Source organism: Gouania willdenowi, chromosome 15 (assembly GCF_900634775.1).
Source record: "Gouania willdenowi chromosome 15, fGouWil2.1, whole genome shotgun sequence".
NCBI lineage: Eukaryota > Metazoa > Chordata > Actinopteri > Blenniiformes > Gobiesocidae > Gouania > Gouania willdenowi.
The window spans coordinates 5,859,757-5,875,295 of NC_041058.1; the positions used below are offsets into that span (position 1 = coordinate 5,859,757).

A 15,539-nucleotide genomic window follows, 5' to 3' on the forward strand; every position below is an offset into this window, starting at 1 on the left:
TTGATCATTTTATCTTGGAATAAATAAAAATAAAATAAACCTCATGCAAAATTATTTTTATAATATTGGGGACAAACAGCCCAAAGAAGGACTACACTGGGAACAGAACAAGAAGCTGTGACTTCTTCACTGGGAAGGAGCAACCATTCCCACCATTAAACCAACCAGCAGAGTTGTTTATTTGACTATATTCTAACTTCCTTAGAGCAAACTACAGCAAACTGAATATCTACGACAACAGCAGTGCAGGCCTCTTTCTTTTTCATGTGGGCTAAAGAGTTGCTCATACTTCACTGTGACTCAGCAGATTAGCCAGAGGTGAAGAAACTCTGCCTCAGGTAAAGATCAGGCAATAATCAGCTGTAAAAGCCAGTGGCAGTGCTGTGGGCATGTTTGCACAGTTTAAATCTGTCGACATTTGGAAGAAGAAGGAAAAAAAACTCCTGAGTGACTACACAGATAACATTTCATGCATGGGCCACATCATGTGCTAAAACTATTGGAACGTGAAATGAGGTGGTATTGCATCAAGTGCAAGAATAGACATGCAAGCAAATATGAATATTATCATTTTTTGTTATCTTGCATTTTTTTTAATAATATGTTAAGGGTTCATTTAGTCAGACAACTTTTTCCATGAAATTTACTTCTCTCTTATCTCCTGACATGTTTCGACTGTCAACTGCCAGTCTTCTTCAGAGGCGTCTGCTGATCGCTTTCATGTGTCCTTGACTTCTGCGTAATAATTCCAACAAGTTGTATTTGTCTTCTTTTTGAATGATATGTTAAGCTTTCATTTATTCAGACAACTTTAAAAAAAAAATCTTTAAACACCGTCGCTGTCTTGTTACGTCTATAACATTGCCTGGCCCCGACAATTGCTGCACAGACGCTATAATGATAAAAAAAAACAATATGTATTTATTTAATTTAGCTATTATTTCAGTTATTTTATTTTAGTGTATGCAAAGTTTGACATCGTCATGTGCTTGCTTATGTGTGTCACCCAGATTGAAATGGGACTGGGGTCAGTGGGAGTGTCTCTGTGAGCAGGTGCTCAGAATGTGTCCGAGCATCTGTGCGTCTGTGCTGCGTGAACGTGTGTCGTTGCAGATTAACAGCTTTAGCCACAGACACACACACACACACTATGGTCCATTATGGATTTCCAGGATCATCCAGGCTGTCTGTTGTTGTCAACGCTGTGGATTTAAAGTCACACCGTCTCACTCAAGACAAACATAAAACACCAACAATATCCCCTAAATCTACACAACACCATCCCTTACGAATTATTTACTGATGCCTCTACTTGTTTAACATTGGCTCTTATTTCAAATATCAGATCGATTGTTATGTACGAGGTAAAACAAACGAGCACTAATCACATCCGACTGTCGCTTCGTATCACAATTTCCTCAGCAAGGACAAACTCCGGCTGAGCAATCTCCTCCTTTATGTCCCACTGCTCGCCATCCTCTCCACTGATTAACCCTCAGCCCTCCTGCAGCCGTCTATCCTTTGTTCCTCCAGTCAGACCCAATGATTGTCCTCTAGGAGAAGAAACATTTCCATATTTATCTCAATGTATGCACCTCGTAAAACTGTAGCTCATGCCAGCGGATATTTGAAGAAACAAAACAGTCTGTTAGTCTGTAATGTTGATAAAACAAGGTTATTCTATGGTTTAAAATGAACAACAAAGTTTTTATTTTTATCCTACGTTTCCTCTTAAAAACCTAAATACTTAATTGGTAGATGTACAGGTTTCATTTATTCAGAAAACCTTTTTTCAGGAAATTTATTTTGATCTCCTGGCATGTTTTGACTGCCCACTGCCAGTCTTCTTCAGAGGTGTCTGTTGATCGCTTTGATGTTTCCTTGACTTAATAATAATAATAATTCCAGCAAGTTCTGTTTGTCTTTTCTTTGAAAAATACTTTAAGGTTTCAATTATTCAGACAAATTTTTTTCAGGAAATTTACTTTGATCCCCTGACATGTTTCAACTGTCAACTGCCAGTCTTCTTCAGAGGCGTCTGCTGATCACTTTCATGTGTTTGTGATTTCCTCGGGAATAATTCCACTAAGATCTTTTTGTCTTCTTAACATACTACTAACATATTATTAAAAATGAATACAAAAAGAACTTGCTGGAATTATTATGAGGGAGTCAGGAACACATCAAAGCGCTCAGGAGACGCCTCTGAAGAAGACTGGCAGTTGACATGTCAGGAGATCTAAGTACATTTCCCTAAAAAATGTTGTGTGAATAAATGAAACCTTAAAATATTCTTCAAAAAGAAGACAAAAAGAACTTGCTGCAATTATTCACAGAAATCAAGGACAAGTCAAAGCAAACACAGATACCTCTGAAGAAGACTAGCAGTTGGCAGTCGAAACATGTCAGATCAAAGTAAATTTCCTGGGGAAAAAAAGTTGTTTGAATGAATGAAACCTTAACATATTATTCAAAAAGAAGACAAAGTGAACTTGCTGGAATTATTATGCAGGCGTCAAGCATACATCAAATCAATCAGCAGACGCCTCTGAAGAAGACTGGCAGTCGAAACATGTCAGGAGATCAAAGTAAATTTCCAGAAAAATTTTGTCTGAATAAATGAAACCATAACATATTATTCAAAAAGAAGGCAAAAAGAACTGAAATTATTACCTGGAAATCAAGGACACATCAAAGCAATCAGCAGATGCCTCTGAAGAAGACTAGCAATTGGCAGTCGAAAACAATTTCCTGCAGCAAAAAAAGTTGTCTGGAATTATCGAAATACTTGGTCCTCACTGAGGGAAAAAAAACCTTAATAATACAAAAATTCCTGAATGTGAGCCAAATATAATGTAATAAATACAGGAAACAATAGTTCAAATGCCTGAGGTATGCTCTGCTGTATTAAACCTGTGACATTTTGTAAGAGTAAAAATCAAAGTTATCAATCAAAAATTGAGGCGTTCAATGGACATCAAATATGAAGACCCTGTCAGTGTGACACCATTAATCTGTCTCCTGGCACTGCTGAAGCCTTCCAGCTCCAACTGTGGAGAAATGACACCTGCCTATGGTGTGAACTACCATCAGCGCTGAAGGCCCCAGGTGTTTAGTCCTCCCTGCATCTGGACAGCAGTGAAGTACATCATCTGTTTCATAAGCAGCACCAAAAGAAAATAAGCCCCTGTAAGTAGTTGTAGGCTTTGCCTCGTGTGAGATTTAGTAAAAAAAATCAGCCTACAGTGAACACTTTTGTAAACATATTCTTGGGAAATACATTTTCAATGTTCATAAAAAAAACAACATGGTAGATTTTATCTCAAAATCTGGACATTTTACAAAATTTGCGCTCAGTGCAAACAACTGGAGTCAATGCAAAAATGGCATTTTTAAACATCTGGGTTTTTTATACTTATGGGGCCAATAACTCATTGTTTAAAACAAATTACCAACATCCCCATGCTGTTTAGTTGCATTAATGCATTTTCAGATTTTTGTCTCAATGACTGAATTTTTGACAGCTTTTTGAAATCTAACAGATTCTAGCAAATTCTTTTTGTCTTCTTTTTGACTAATATGTTAAGGTTCCATGCAATTCACTTTGATCTCTTGACATGTTTCGACTGTCAACTGCTAATTTTTGTCAGAGGCGTCTGCTGATTGCTTTGATGTGTCCTTTGAAGTTTCCTTGACTTCTGCGTAGTAATTCGGTCAATTTCGAAGTAAAAAAAGTTCCCTGAATAAATGAAACCTTGACATATTAATTCCAGCAAGATTATTTTTGTCTTCTTTTTGAATAGAATGTTGAGGTTTCATTTATTCAGACAACTGTAACTTAGAAAATCCACTTTGATCTCCTGACCTGTTTTGACTGCCAACTGTCAGTCTTCCTCAGAGATGTCTGCTAATTGCTTTCATGTGTTGGGTGACAGGGGGCGTGGTCAGCCTGACAGAACTGTCAAGTTGACCACTCCAAGATAGAAACTCATAACGACACATCAAAGCGATTAGCAGACGCCTCTGAGGACGACTGAAATATGCAGTCGAAACTTTTCAGAAGATCAAACTAAATTTCAAAGTAAATTTAATTTCCTGAAAAAAGTTGCCTGAATAAATGAAACCTTGACATATTCATTCTAGCAAGATTCTCTTTGTCTTTTTTTTAATAATATGTTAAGGTTTTATTTATTCACACAACTGTAACTTAGGAAATCCACTTTGATCTCTTGACATGTTTCAACTGTCAACTGCCAGTCTTTGTCAGAGGCATCTGCTGATCGCTTTGATGTGTCCTTTGAAATTTCCTTGACTTATGCGTAGTAATTCCAGCAGGATTTTTTTTGTCTTCTTTTTGAATACTATGTTAAGGTTCCATTGATTCAGACAACTTTTGTCAGGAAATTTACTTTGAAATTTATTTTGATCCGACGCCTCTGAGGAAGACCGACAGTTGGCAGTCGAAATATGTCAGGAGATCAAAGTACATTTCCACAAAAAAGAAATGAAACCATAACATATTATTTCATAAAATAAGACAGAATGAACTTGCTGGAACTATGGTGTGATATTTGGTTTATCTCCATCCAAACACCCCTATAGATGATCTCTCTCTCTCTCTGTAAGTAGGAGGAGGAGCGCGGATTTGGTGCAAATCAGTTTTATTGTGGGATAAAAGAAAATGACGGGGTAATCAGACAGGAACACGCCTCCTGAATCAGAAAGGGTCAAAACATCAGTGGTGTTCTTAAGCAATGTGGAGGCAGAGGCTGTCTGTTTGATTTGACACGGCGTTCATCACCTGCAGCTATTGGAGTGTGATACACACAACACACACACAAACACACACAGACAAGGCCCCCTTAATACACAACTGACTGTGTGACCACAGAGCACCTGTGAAGCAGGGAATCACATCGCCATCTACAGGCTGCACTGAGCATCTCTCTCTCTCTCTCTCCACACACACTCACACACACACACACACACTGAAGCCACCAAACTACTCAACCACTCACACTCGTCTCAACAAGTGAACTCAAAGAGCAACAAAAGGGAGGCTGTTCTCAGCAAAAAAAATACAGCAAAATGACAAGAGAGCTCCCACTTCAGCATGTTAAGCATTTATCCACTGCTTGATGAGACTCAGAACTATAGCTCCCCATGCAAGGTCACTTCCATGCAGGGTGAGAACGACTGGAGAGGAGGACACAGAGCTGAGAGGCTGAAGGAGGAGGAAGAGGAAGAGGAGGAGCAACACTTGACACACCTATAACCTTCAGCGATAGCATGCACAGCTTGGAGTTTCCTCCACACAGACAGGTGAACAATGACAGAATCAACAGTGAACACTGGAGCAGAAAGGGCTTTTATTCTTACCGATGATGGGAGCCAGACGGAAAATGTCAGAAAGACGACTGTTGACGGGTTCATAAGGAGAATCCTCTAAGAAATCGTTTCCTGTGAGGAGAAAATTGAAAAGTTACAGATACTGGTGATGATTTTATACATGTATTTGGATATGACAATAGTGTCCTCGGATTTCTGTTTCAAAATGTCCCAAATTCAGTTTCATCGTCTTTCCCCGTTTGGACGACTTTACTTTAAATAGGGATAATAGAGTCAACTACTGTTGTCGATTTTACGTTTTATATTCAGGAATTAACGTAAATGTCATCCGTTTAACGAGAAAAACATAACTAAAATGTGTTATATGGTCCCAAAACTATTAATTACCACCAACTGGAGAATCACCCTCACGTTTTGCACGAAACTCTACGCAGCCGTGTGATTGGTAATGCTTCTGCTGAGATGTGTCACCAGGTAAACTCGTCACCAGTTCAGCTAATAAACCATCAGAGCTTTTTCATATTTGAATGCAGTTGTAATAATTTGAACCACTAGTTGATCCATTTACAACACATTAAAAACACACTTTTTGATCAAGCTCTGCTTTTGTTTTTAATCACAGGATAACAATACAATTTTTAGAGCATTAGAGCCAATTTTGGTGGAGAAAATAATTTTGGGCAAATCAAGAATAATGTTGAGAAAAAAGTTTAAATGTCAAGAATAAACCCAAAATACAAAATCTTGGTAAAAGTCAAAAGTTTGCGATTGAAGTCAAATCTACGGAAGTTACCTACGGCCAATTCACCATATACGCCAACAGTCTCCATCAAAACTGGCACTAATCTGTTTCCGTAGCTCCTCAATAGCCCAGACGGACTGAATGCTCCACCTCTTCCAAACTTGACTGTTTTTTTCCTTCTGAAACGAATTATTCAACTTTATTCTGGAAATGTATACTTTAATCTTGACATTTTGACTTTATTCTTGATTTGCCCAAAATTATTTTCTCCACCAAAATTGGCCCTAATCCTCTACTGTAAAAACTAGATGATCATGAGATTTTAAACAGGATTATCAGATGAATTGAACATATTTTGCTTTTTGTAACATTTTCTCGACATATGATGATAGATTGCTGTCTTTGTTTTTGAGATTGTGAATTTTGTTTTCTCTGGTCTCAAACATGCAGGACCTCAGTGCATCCTTAGTGAAAGCATAGACGCTGTAAGGAAAGCCATTAAAAGATAGAACGTCCCACGATTAGCCCCTCCCCTTTTTGTTTACCATGTATCATCACTCACACAGGCCTCCATGTGACACGGGGTATTGGGGCCAGTCGATGTCCGTGCTGGCACAGAGCCACACGCTTGATTAGGCAGGTTGGTCAGCTGTGTTACAACAACTACAAGTGGAAGTGTGACAATGAGCTGGATCCAGTTTAGGGACTAAAGCCCCAACCCTTCTCTGACCAACACTGTAAGATGGCATCGCTGAACGCTAAAGGGCTTCATGCTCCGTTAACCCCCAAAGGAAAAGTAATTTGGGAGTTTAAAAAAATGTCATGGCTTTGCAGCGCCGTGCTCAAGATCTAAGACAAGCGGCCAAGTTTCAGTGGACATGGACTGAATATGTGTGATTACGCTGCATGGCGGTGTGCTACTTTCAGGAGATTTTTGTTTGTGGGCAGACGAAAGAGGGGGCTGGAGCAGAGCAGGGAAAGAGGGCAGGAGGTGGGGTTGATAGTGGAGGGGGGGGGGCAGTTTGTTGTTCTGTCCCAGATAAAAAGTGATACAGATGTTGTTCATTCCATCCATAAACTGCAGCGGAGGTTTGCTTTAAAAATGTACAAAGGGGCAGTGCCTCCATCCTGGGAGTTTAGGAGATAAAATTGCCACTACGAAGCTCAACTCACATCCATGCATTGCTCAACATGAACAACTTCTCCATAGTGAACAACTTCTGCAATCACACAATGATGTAGGTCAACATCTTATCTGGAGTTCTAAACCCCTGCCTGGCTTGGGGGCAGAGATTCCAAACAGGGGAGTGTGTTCTAGAGTTGTATTACTGAGGATATGTGGTAACATCTATGTTCTAAATCAAATGGGGGTACGCAATGGCACTACAGGGGGTACTTGATAGAGAGAATGGAAAATGAACCAACATAGTGTCAGTCTTGGTCCCACACCAGGCGTGAGATGACCGGAAATGATACAAACTATAGAAATAAATCTATTCAGGAGCCACTAAATCAGTGTTTTTCAACCTTCGGGTCAGGACCCCATGTTAGGTTGGCTGGAGTTTAAATGGGGTCACCTGAAATTTCTGAAAAATTCAAATAGATTTTTTAAATTTTTAAATTAACAACCCACGAACTTAAACAACTGTGTTTATATACTTTCACGTGAAATATTAATCTAGTTCAACTAAACTGCAGTAATATATATATATATATATATATATATATATATATATATATATATATATATATATATATATATATATGTATATGTATATGTATGTATATGTATATGTATATGTATATGTATATGTATATATATATATATGTATATATATATGTATATATATCTGAGATCAAACTTGACCAACAAACTAATTCTAGAAATAAAATGTCTTTGACATTGCCACAAATTCTTGATATGAAAATGGGGTCACGATCCAAAAAGGTTGTGAACCACTGCTCTAAATACTGTTTATTTCCACTTATTTACAACATCAGATTCTTTAAAATGTGTGTTATTACTCGTTCATTCCATCACTGTGCTCTATAGTCGGACAAAAGGGGGTACGTGGATTCAGAAATAACCACTGTTCTAAAAGATAAACATATAAATGTTAGATCACTTACACGAGTCTTTTAAGTAGATGTGCCATTGGTTTCACCTGCAAGAACATTTTGATCTATTCTCACTATATTTTTGGGCTCTTTTTCAAAAGCTTTCATTAACTTATTTAGGACATGCTGGACCATTGCTCATGATTCTACAATATAAAGATGCTTTTCATAATGTGTGAACAATTATAATGAAGAAAAGACTAAAACTGGGTGATACATAAATAAACAAACCAAAATGTGTAGAACTCATAATAATTAATAAGGCAATGATACATCGTGTGACAAGATACTGCAACGTCAAAACGCAACAATATGCCTCATCAATGGTACAATCGCGATATTGCAGGGTGGGTGTTGGAGCGTGTCATTCCATCCGTGCTACATCTGCAGGACTCATAGTCAATGAGTATTTTTTGGAAGAATGTAATCATAATGGTTTTAACTTTATACTGGAATGAGATGTCACTTGTTTTTGCATTATATTTGCAGGGTGGCACTTTTGGCATTTTATCTGTCTCGTACTGTTACCATGATCTGTATCGTATATCGTATCGTGAACTTTGCATATTGTTCCATCTCTAGTAATTAACATGTAAGCGGCTCTCAGAAAGCATCACTATGTAGAGAAGGACTTATGTATAAGGACTTAAAAGTTTGGAGACTAATGCACTCTAAACTCACAGACTGAATGTCAAAGAGGTTCAGTTCAACACACAAAGTGAAGTTGCCCAATAATCTAACCTTGTAAGGTCTGGTAGATTCCCCAGTAGATGCGCAGGCAGTTCTTCTCCTTCTTCATGCCTCTTTTACACCGACAGTTGTAGAGTGGGCTCTGCTTGAGTGCGTCCATGGCGCTTCTACACTCGTCCCTCATGGCTTCCAGGCCCCCGGGCACCTTACTGAAATTACTCTCCTTACCACCGGCCACGCACTGCCTCATGGTGCGGTACTTGGTGCTGCACGCCTGCTCCTTCAGGCACTGCTCACTGGCTCTTACACAGTCCATCCGGGCGGCCCCGGCAAACAGAAACAGCTTCCCCGAAAACACATCTGGAAAGAGACGGTGCACAAAGACCTTATTATTATTCCATTATTTCCTGTATATATAAAACTCATTAATACACTGGAGGCTGCTTTCAGGGATTCAAATATCACGGAGCGGTAATGGGTTAGTTTAACTCATTAACTAGTTCAGGAGTCGAAAAAGGACAAATTTGATCTCAAGTGGGCCACAGATTTTATTCAGGTCAATGAGTAATTTTAACAATATTGTGCCCAAGTTTGCACTTGTATGAATACATAAAATACAAAATATGTAAGAAAATGACAATATCTAAGCAATAAGTGATAGATATCAGTCCCAAAAGGGTCTTCACTTTAAATTTCTTTGATTTTGTGACCAATTTCTATCCAATTAAGGGAAACATTATGTCATAAGTAAAGGAAAACCTAAGAATTTTGTAAGATTTTTTAGTTTTTTCAACTGATAACATTAAAAATGACTGCAATCATGTGATATAAGCACCAGGATAACTATATGAGTCCCTGAAAATATTGTCGAGTTTCACGATTCACCTTTTCTCTGTCATTTTTACTTTACCCTGCGGGCCAAATTGGATGCTCCAAAGGGCCAGATTTGGCCCCCAAGCCATAAGTTTGACACACCTCGGTCAGTCAACAGTGTAGAATCCTATTGCATGCATTTACAAACACTTGTATTGCGCAATCGTGTTATATGGAGATGCAAAGTTCAATACAAGCCCTTTTTGAAGCAGTTTCCAATCAACTTCAGAATATTTACGCACAGGTACAGCATTAGTTCAGTTGTTGGGACGAGTTCGAGTTAAACTTACCTAAAAGAGGGAGAACAATCAAAGCTGTGAGGATCATCGTGTTGTCGTGCGTGTGGAGCGCAAACCGTCCTTTGATCGCTTTTTTCTCTGGTGAACTATATTTACCGTCCTATCAGTAGATCAAAGCCATGGGTACTTCCACTGTGGGGAAATCCATTGAAAACACGCAGCAGTGCAAATCCAGAAAAAAAGAGAAATAAATATCCCACTCAAAAAAGAAAAAAAAGGAAAAAAGAAGAAGAAGAAGAAGAAGTCCTATAAGCTCCAAATCCGAGTGTTGTGGGAAAAACCTGCAGCGCAGCTTTTTCCACCCAGTATACGAGTGGTTTTCACACCACCACAGACATTAAACAGAGGAATATCTGACCTGATACTGGGAGTGAGACTGGTGAGAATCAACATCAACCCACTCCACTCCAAGCAGCGGGATGCGTGCGTCCGTGCGTCTCAGCGCGCGCTCTACACTGGAGTGAGTCCCACTGCTGTATGGCGCACTCAGCGGGGAGGCGAGTGCCAGCTTTCCCCCTTCCTCACACTCACAATAAAGCACAGTCATGTTTCACATTTACAATCATGCATGGATATTCTATCACGTTTATAGGGAAATATTTCCTGAGCTTTCAACACTTAATTTGAGATAAAGTGACCACATTTTTTACGCACTTTTCAGCTGAAAAACTCAGAATAACGATGTGCAAAAGACAAAACTACGGTCAAAATAAAATGAATCGTTGTGTTTTCTGTAAAACTGTCATTGAATCGACACATAATTTATGAATACACATATTTCCTATTGGTTGTTGTCACTTATACTAAGAATGGACATCAATAATCCACAGCTTCATCATCTATCATGTGTAGCTCCCCCCTGTTTCCCTATACTATTGTCCCCCCCCCCCAAAAAAAAAAAAAAATTAATTAAAATAATAAATAAATACATAAACAGATAAAATTATGCAACAAAAAGTGATGTTAAGTGGATGATTGTGTTTGCTCTTGTTTGACCAACTGGACAAAGCAGCGCTGAAGCCATCAGAGAGGCTACTGGGAGAAGGACGCCCTCTGCTGGTGGTTGTTTTTCTTTTTCTATCAAGGCACTGGTGCATATGGACCACTGATGTACTACTTTAGTATCATAGATATAGATAGATAGATAGATAGATAGATAGATAGAGAAGGTTTCATAACCAACTGATGACTGCAGACAAACATGAGGATAAAATTAGGAATGGGCGCTATTATCGATACATTTTCTATAAAATCTAACATCTGTTGATATCTGTATGGGTTTTTCCACCGATATTGAAAAACAGATATATGTGGCATTGTTTTATGGAAGTAGATTTGTGTCTAATATTCAGTAAAACAACAACTTTTCAATTGAAAGAAAGTTTACTTTACCAAAAATATTTTCCATCAAAAAAAAAGTGTTGAAATGCAAAAAATATATAATATAATAATTCTTTTTGATTGAAAAGTTGTTATTATTATTGTTGTTGTTACAGAAGTAAACTTTTTTATTAAAAAGGTTTTTTTTCTGATGTTGAAAGTGATTTTTTTTCTTTGATTGAAAAGTTTTTTGGGTTTTTTTTTGGGGGGGGGGGGATTGAATAATAAAGACACAAATCTACCTCAATAAAAATAAATAAATAAAAAATTATGACAATTTTTGCCATTACTGAAATTGAACTAGTTTTGCATGGATGATGTTAAAAAATGATAAGTGGAGTTAACATATGGAGATATATATAATGTGATCTAAACTTAGGTTGGAGGGATGGGGTCTATGCATATATTTGTATATGTTACTATCAGAAATGGAAATTAAATGTTGGACAATATCGGCATATTGGCTATCGGCAAAAAGCTAATATCGAACATCTCTAGATAAATAATAAAATTGAAGCATTCAGGAGCAAAATAACATCGGCATGCAGTTAAACCAAAGACAGAAATCTAATATAAACTTTCATTTGATACTAAGATTTTAAAGAATGTATCATTTCCTTCGGAATTACACACATTTCGGTCCAATTTATTTTTTAAACTACAGCTTTTATTCAACCAGTTTGTAGATTAACTGTTCGTTCAACTATTTCTACTACATTTATCTCTACATTCTGCATAAAAACAATCCCAAGCTATTAAGTAAACAAAACAGTAAAAAACAAAATTAATTGAATGGTAGCGTAATTATTTTCAGTAATTTATATTCTTTACACTAAAAAAATCCATGCTGGAGTTCATTTTTTAAATGCTTATCATGCAGAGAATGACTAAAGTAGAGTGATGGCGCATCATGTGATTGGTGGCTTCTTCTATAGATCATTGATCCCAGATGAGGCCTATTCAATGTCTAATCCACTTGACTAAATACATGGGGCCAGACTATGTCAATGAGCCCCTCAGTGCATTAAAGAGTGGGCTGGATCAATCAGGTTACTGGCGCCCAGCACACTAAATCAGTCTTTAGACATCCATCCTGTGGGATGAGGAGTGGGGCCACTACTCGTAGATGGGATGATAGGAGCTCAAGTGAATAAAATGGAAGTGAATCACATTATGCCGAATTATTGGGAACAGATGAATTTATCAGCTCTTGATCTTTTCACCTGAACAAAAGACTTTTTTTTTTTTACCTTCAGTTAAATCACTTTCCCTTTCAGGTACAAAAATTAAGGGAAAAAGCCAGAAAAAAAAAAAAATTGGAATGAGTGCTTGACACGCCCCAAGCAGCTTTTATGTGGGAAAATAGCTCGCTTATAATTTGATGACTTTGCTGTTCTAACATCTCCAAGGGGAACCTTGCCAATCAGATTAGGGCTCTGTCAGATGATTTATATATAAAAAAAAAAAAAAACCTTCATCAATATGTGATATTAATTTTAGCGAATGAATGTCAGAATGATGTAGTCCTCGGGTCATTTAACGTTTCACACTGTAATGTGCTTTATGGCACCGGATCAGAAGCTTTTTCTTCCCGTCCAAAGGGAAACAAGAAAATGAGTCAAAGTCAGGAATTGTGTGACAAATGTTCCCAGCAGGTCTCAGTGGATTACTTATGAGAGCTGACTGTGCTGAGAGAGCACTTCATAACATCCAACACTTAGGGGAATGCTGGCTGAGATATATGATATATATATATATATATATACACACACACAGTATATATATGCTGTTGTTCAGCTGGTGCATGAGAGCAGGTGAGTAAGTTTCACTTTGGAGACGCAGAAAAACGCTGATACAGAGCTGAGAAATAGAAAATTTAATTAAAAAAATGACTTTATAATGTATTATTTTGTATTATTGAACCTTATCCCACCTAAGAATACTGAATAGTGCCTCGTAGCTTAGGATAACAGGATTTATTATCTTATTTTATTTTATTTTTACTTTTGAAAACAAAAACATTTTTCAAAAGCATGTCGATCAGTTTGTTTGTTTGCTTGTGTGTTTATGTACAGTAACTTTAAAAGTTATGAACGGATTTTGACGAGATTTTCAAGAAATGTTGATAATGGGACAAGGAACAGCTGATTAAATTATGGTGACGTTCTGGCTACCAAAAGAAAATTAATAGATATATATATCCCATTCATTTTCCCATCCACACTGTGGAACTCCTGGTAAACATGCATTACAACAAGTGTTATCATCAGTGCTACCCATTACAGAATGCTAACTGATGATGTCATCAACAGTGATGTCATCATCAGTGTTCTATGCTAATGCTACTGCTAATGCTAATGCTCATGCTAATGCTAATGCAGAGCAACACCGTCTGTCTGTACACGATAACTTGAAAAGTTATGAACGGATTTTGATGAAATGTTGATAATGGGACAAGGAACAGCTGATTAAATTGTGGTGATGTTCTGGCTATCAAAAAAATATATATATAGAAAATAATTAATTTAATTTATGTATGTACGTACAGTATGTATGTATGTATGTATGTATGTATGTATGTATGTATGTATGTATTTTAGATAATTCTATCTATCTATCTATCTATCTATCTATCTATCTATCTATCTATCTATCTATCTATCTATCTATCTATCTATCTATCTATCTATCTAGTTATTCCTAACCACTACATCTACTTTTCAGGATTGTTATTAAAATTATATTCTGTGTTTTAGTAAATCTCAAAGTTCACGATGAGTTGCACAGTGTTTTATGATCTTTCAGAGTCCAAGGCTATGGTTTGAAAAACATCTTACCTAACGTCTTTATTACACCTGAAACCACAACTGTTTGCATTTCTCACATATATCAAGATCTGTATTAAGCACGTTTTGTACTCATTAACTAGTCACTGATAGACCTAATCATGTTTTCATTTATGACTCTGGGATGGTCCGAAAATCGAAGGATGTCTACCAGCTATATAATCACAATGTTGAACTCATATGTTAGGACAAACTTTCTGACATCAACTCAGGTTGTATTCTTTTGTCCTCCTTGATTTACCTGTTAAATAAATCAAGTCATTATTGCAACTAAGAAGGCATATCTCTCATTTTTCCTCTGTGTGACTCTTTTGGTTTTTCAAGATACAAGCTTGAAAATAATTCCACTAACAAGGATTTTATTTTGTAGGGCATAGCTCAAATATTGATTTATTTTTGTAAGATTTAAAAAAGAAAATCCCCAATCTTTTGTTAAAACCTATTTCTCAAAGGAGTACGTCTTATGTGTTATAAAATCTGTTCCTCTCAGTTTACAACATTGTTTTTAAGGGGTGAAGAAGACACATTAAAAGGTAAAGTCATGATAAAACATCCAAAAACTTAGATAAATGGCTTCAATGCCCTCCGAGGCAGTTTAGATATGCCCCACTTTTTTTTATTTTTTGTTTTTAGCAAAGAAATGGCTTTGTATTATTACCCCTGTAGTCGACAAGGACAGCAACAGCATGACAAATGTGCTTCTTGACTCTTTAATGTGTCTTCACCTTAAAAGATTCTCTATTGTTAGCTAAAAAAAACACTAAAAAATGATCTTTTTTAATCCAGTCACTGTTTTGACTCATAATTTTATGAGTCACCTTCAGGACAGGCATGAGTAACTGGTGGACCTTTCTCTCATTTTGTGTGCCCTCCCAAGTATGACCCCTTAAAACATACGCAATGACAAAAAAATGACACAAAACAGCAAAAAACAACAACAAACGAACACAAAATTACTCCGAAAAGCATTAAAATTTACAAAAAAAAAAAAAAAAACTAAACAAAAGTATAAGAAAAAAACAAAACAAAATGATAATTATACATAAAAATAACTGAAAAATTAACAAAGCATCAACAAATATACGCACCAAAAACAAAAATAGGCAACACAAAATAACAGAAAAAAAATCAAAAAACATCAAACAAAAATACTAAAATATCTTCAAAACACGCAAAATCAAGAAAAACATACAAGATGATACTAAAAATACTGCAACAATATGCAAAGTGATAGAGAATACA

The 15,539-nt window shown here is 36.8% G+C and overlaps 1 protein-coding gene across 3 annotated transcripts in view; it reads right to left on the reverse strand.

Annotated features, from left to right (window-relative positions):
- Positions 1 to 10,549, reverse strand: part of gfra1a (gdnf family receptor alpha 1a) — a 112,658-nt gene extending 102,109 nt beyond the window's left edge. For 2 of the 3 annotated variants that reach the window (XM_028468791.1, XM_028468788.1), the window contains exons 1-3: positions 10,063 to 10,541; positions 8,951 to 9,259; positions 5,380 to 5,460 (exon numbers count right to left, since the gene is read on the reverse strand). In XM_028468791.1, the coding sequence (XP_028324592.1) occupies positions 5,380 to 5,460; positions 8,951 to 9,259; positions 10,063 to 10,099 (427 nt within the window). In that variant the 5' untranslated portion in view covers positions 10,100 to 10,541. Of the gene's footprint in view, positions 1 to 5,379; positions 5,461 to 8,950; positions 9,260 to 10,062 lie in introns of all 3 variants that reach the window. The other variant, XM_028468789.1, reaches the window with a different exon arrangement.
- Positions 10,550 to 15,539: the final 4,990 nt, after the last annotated feature.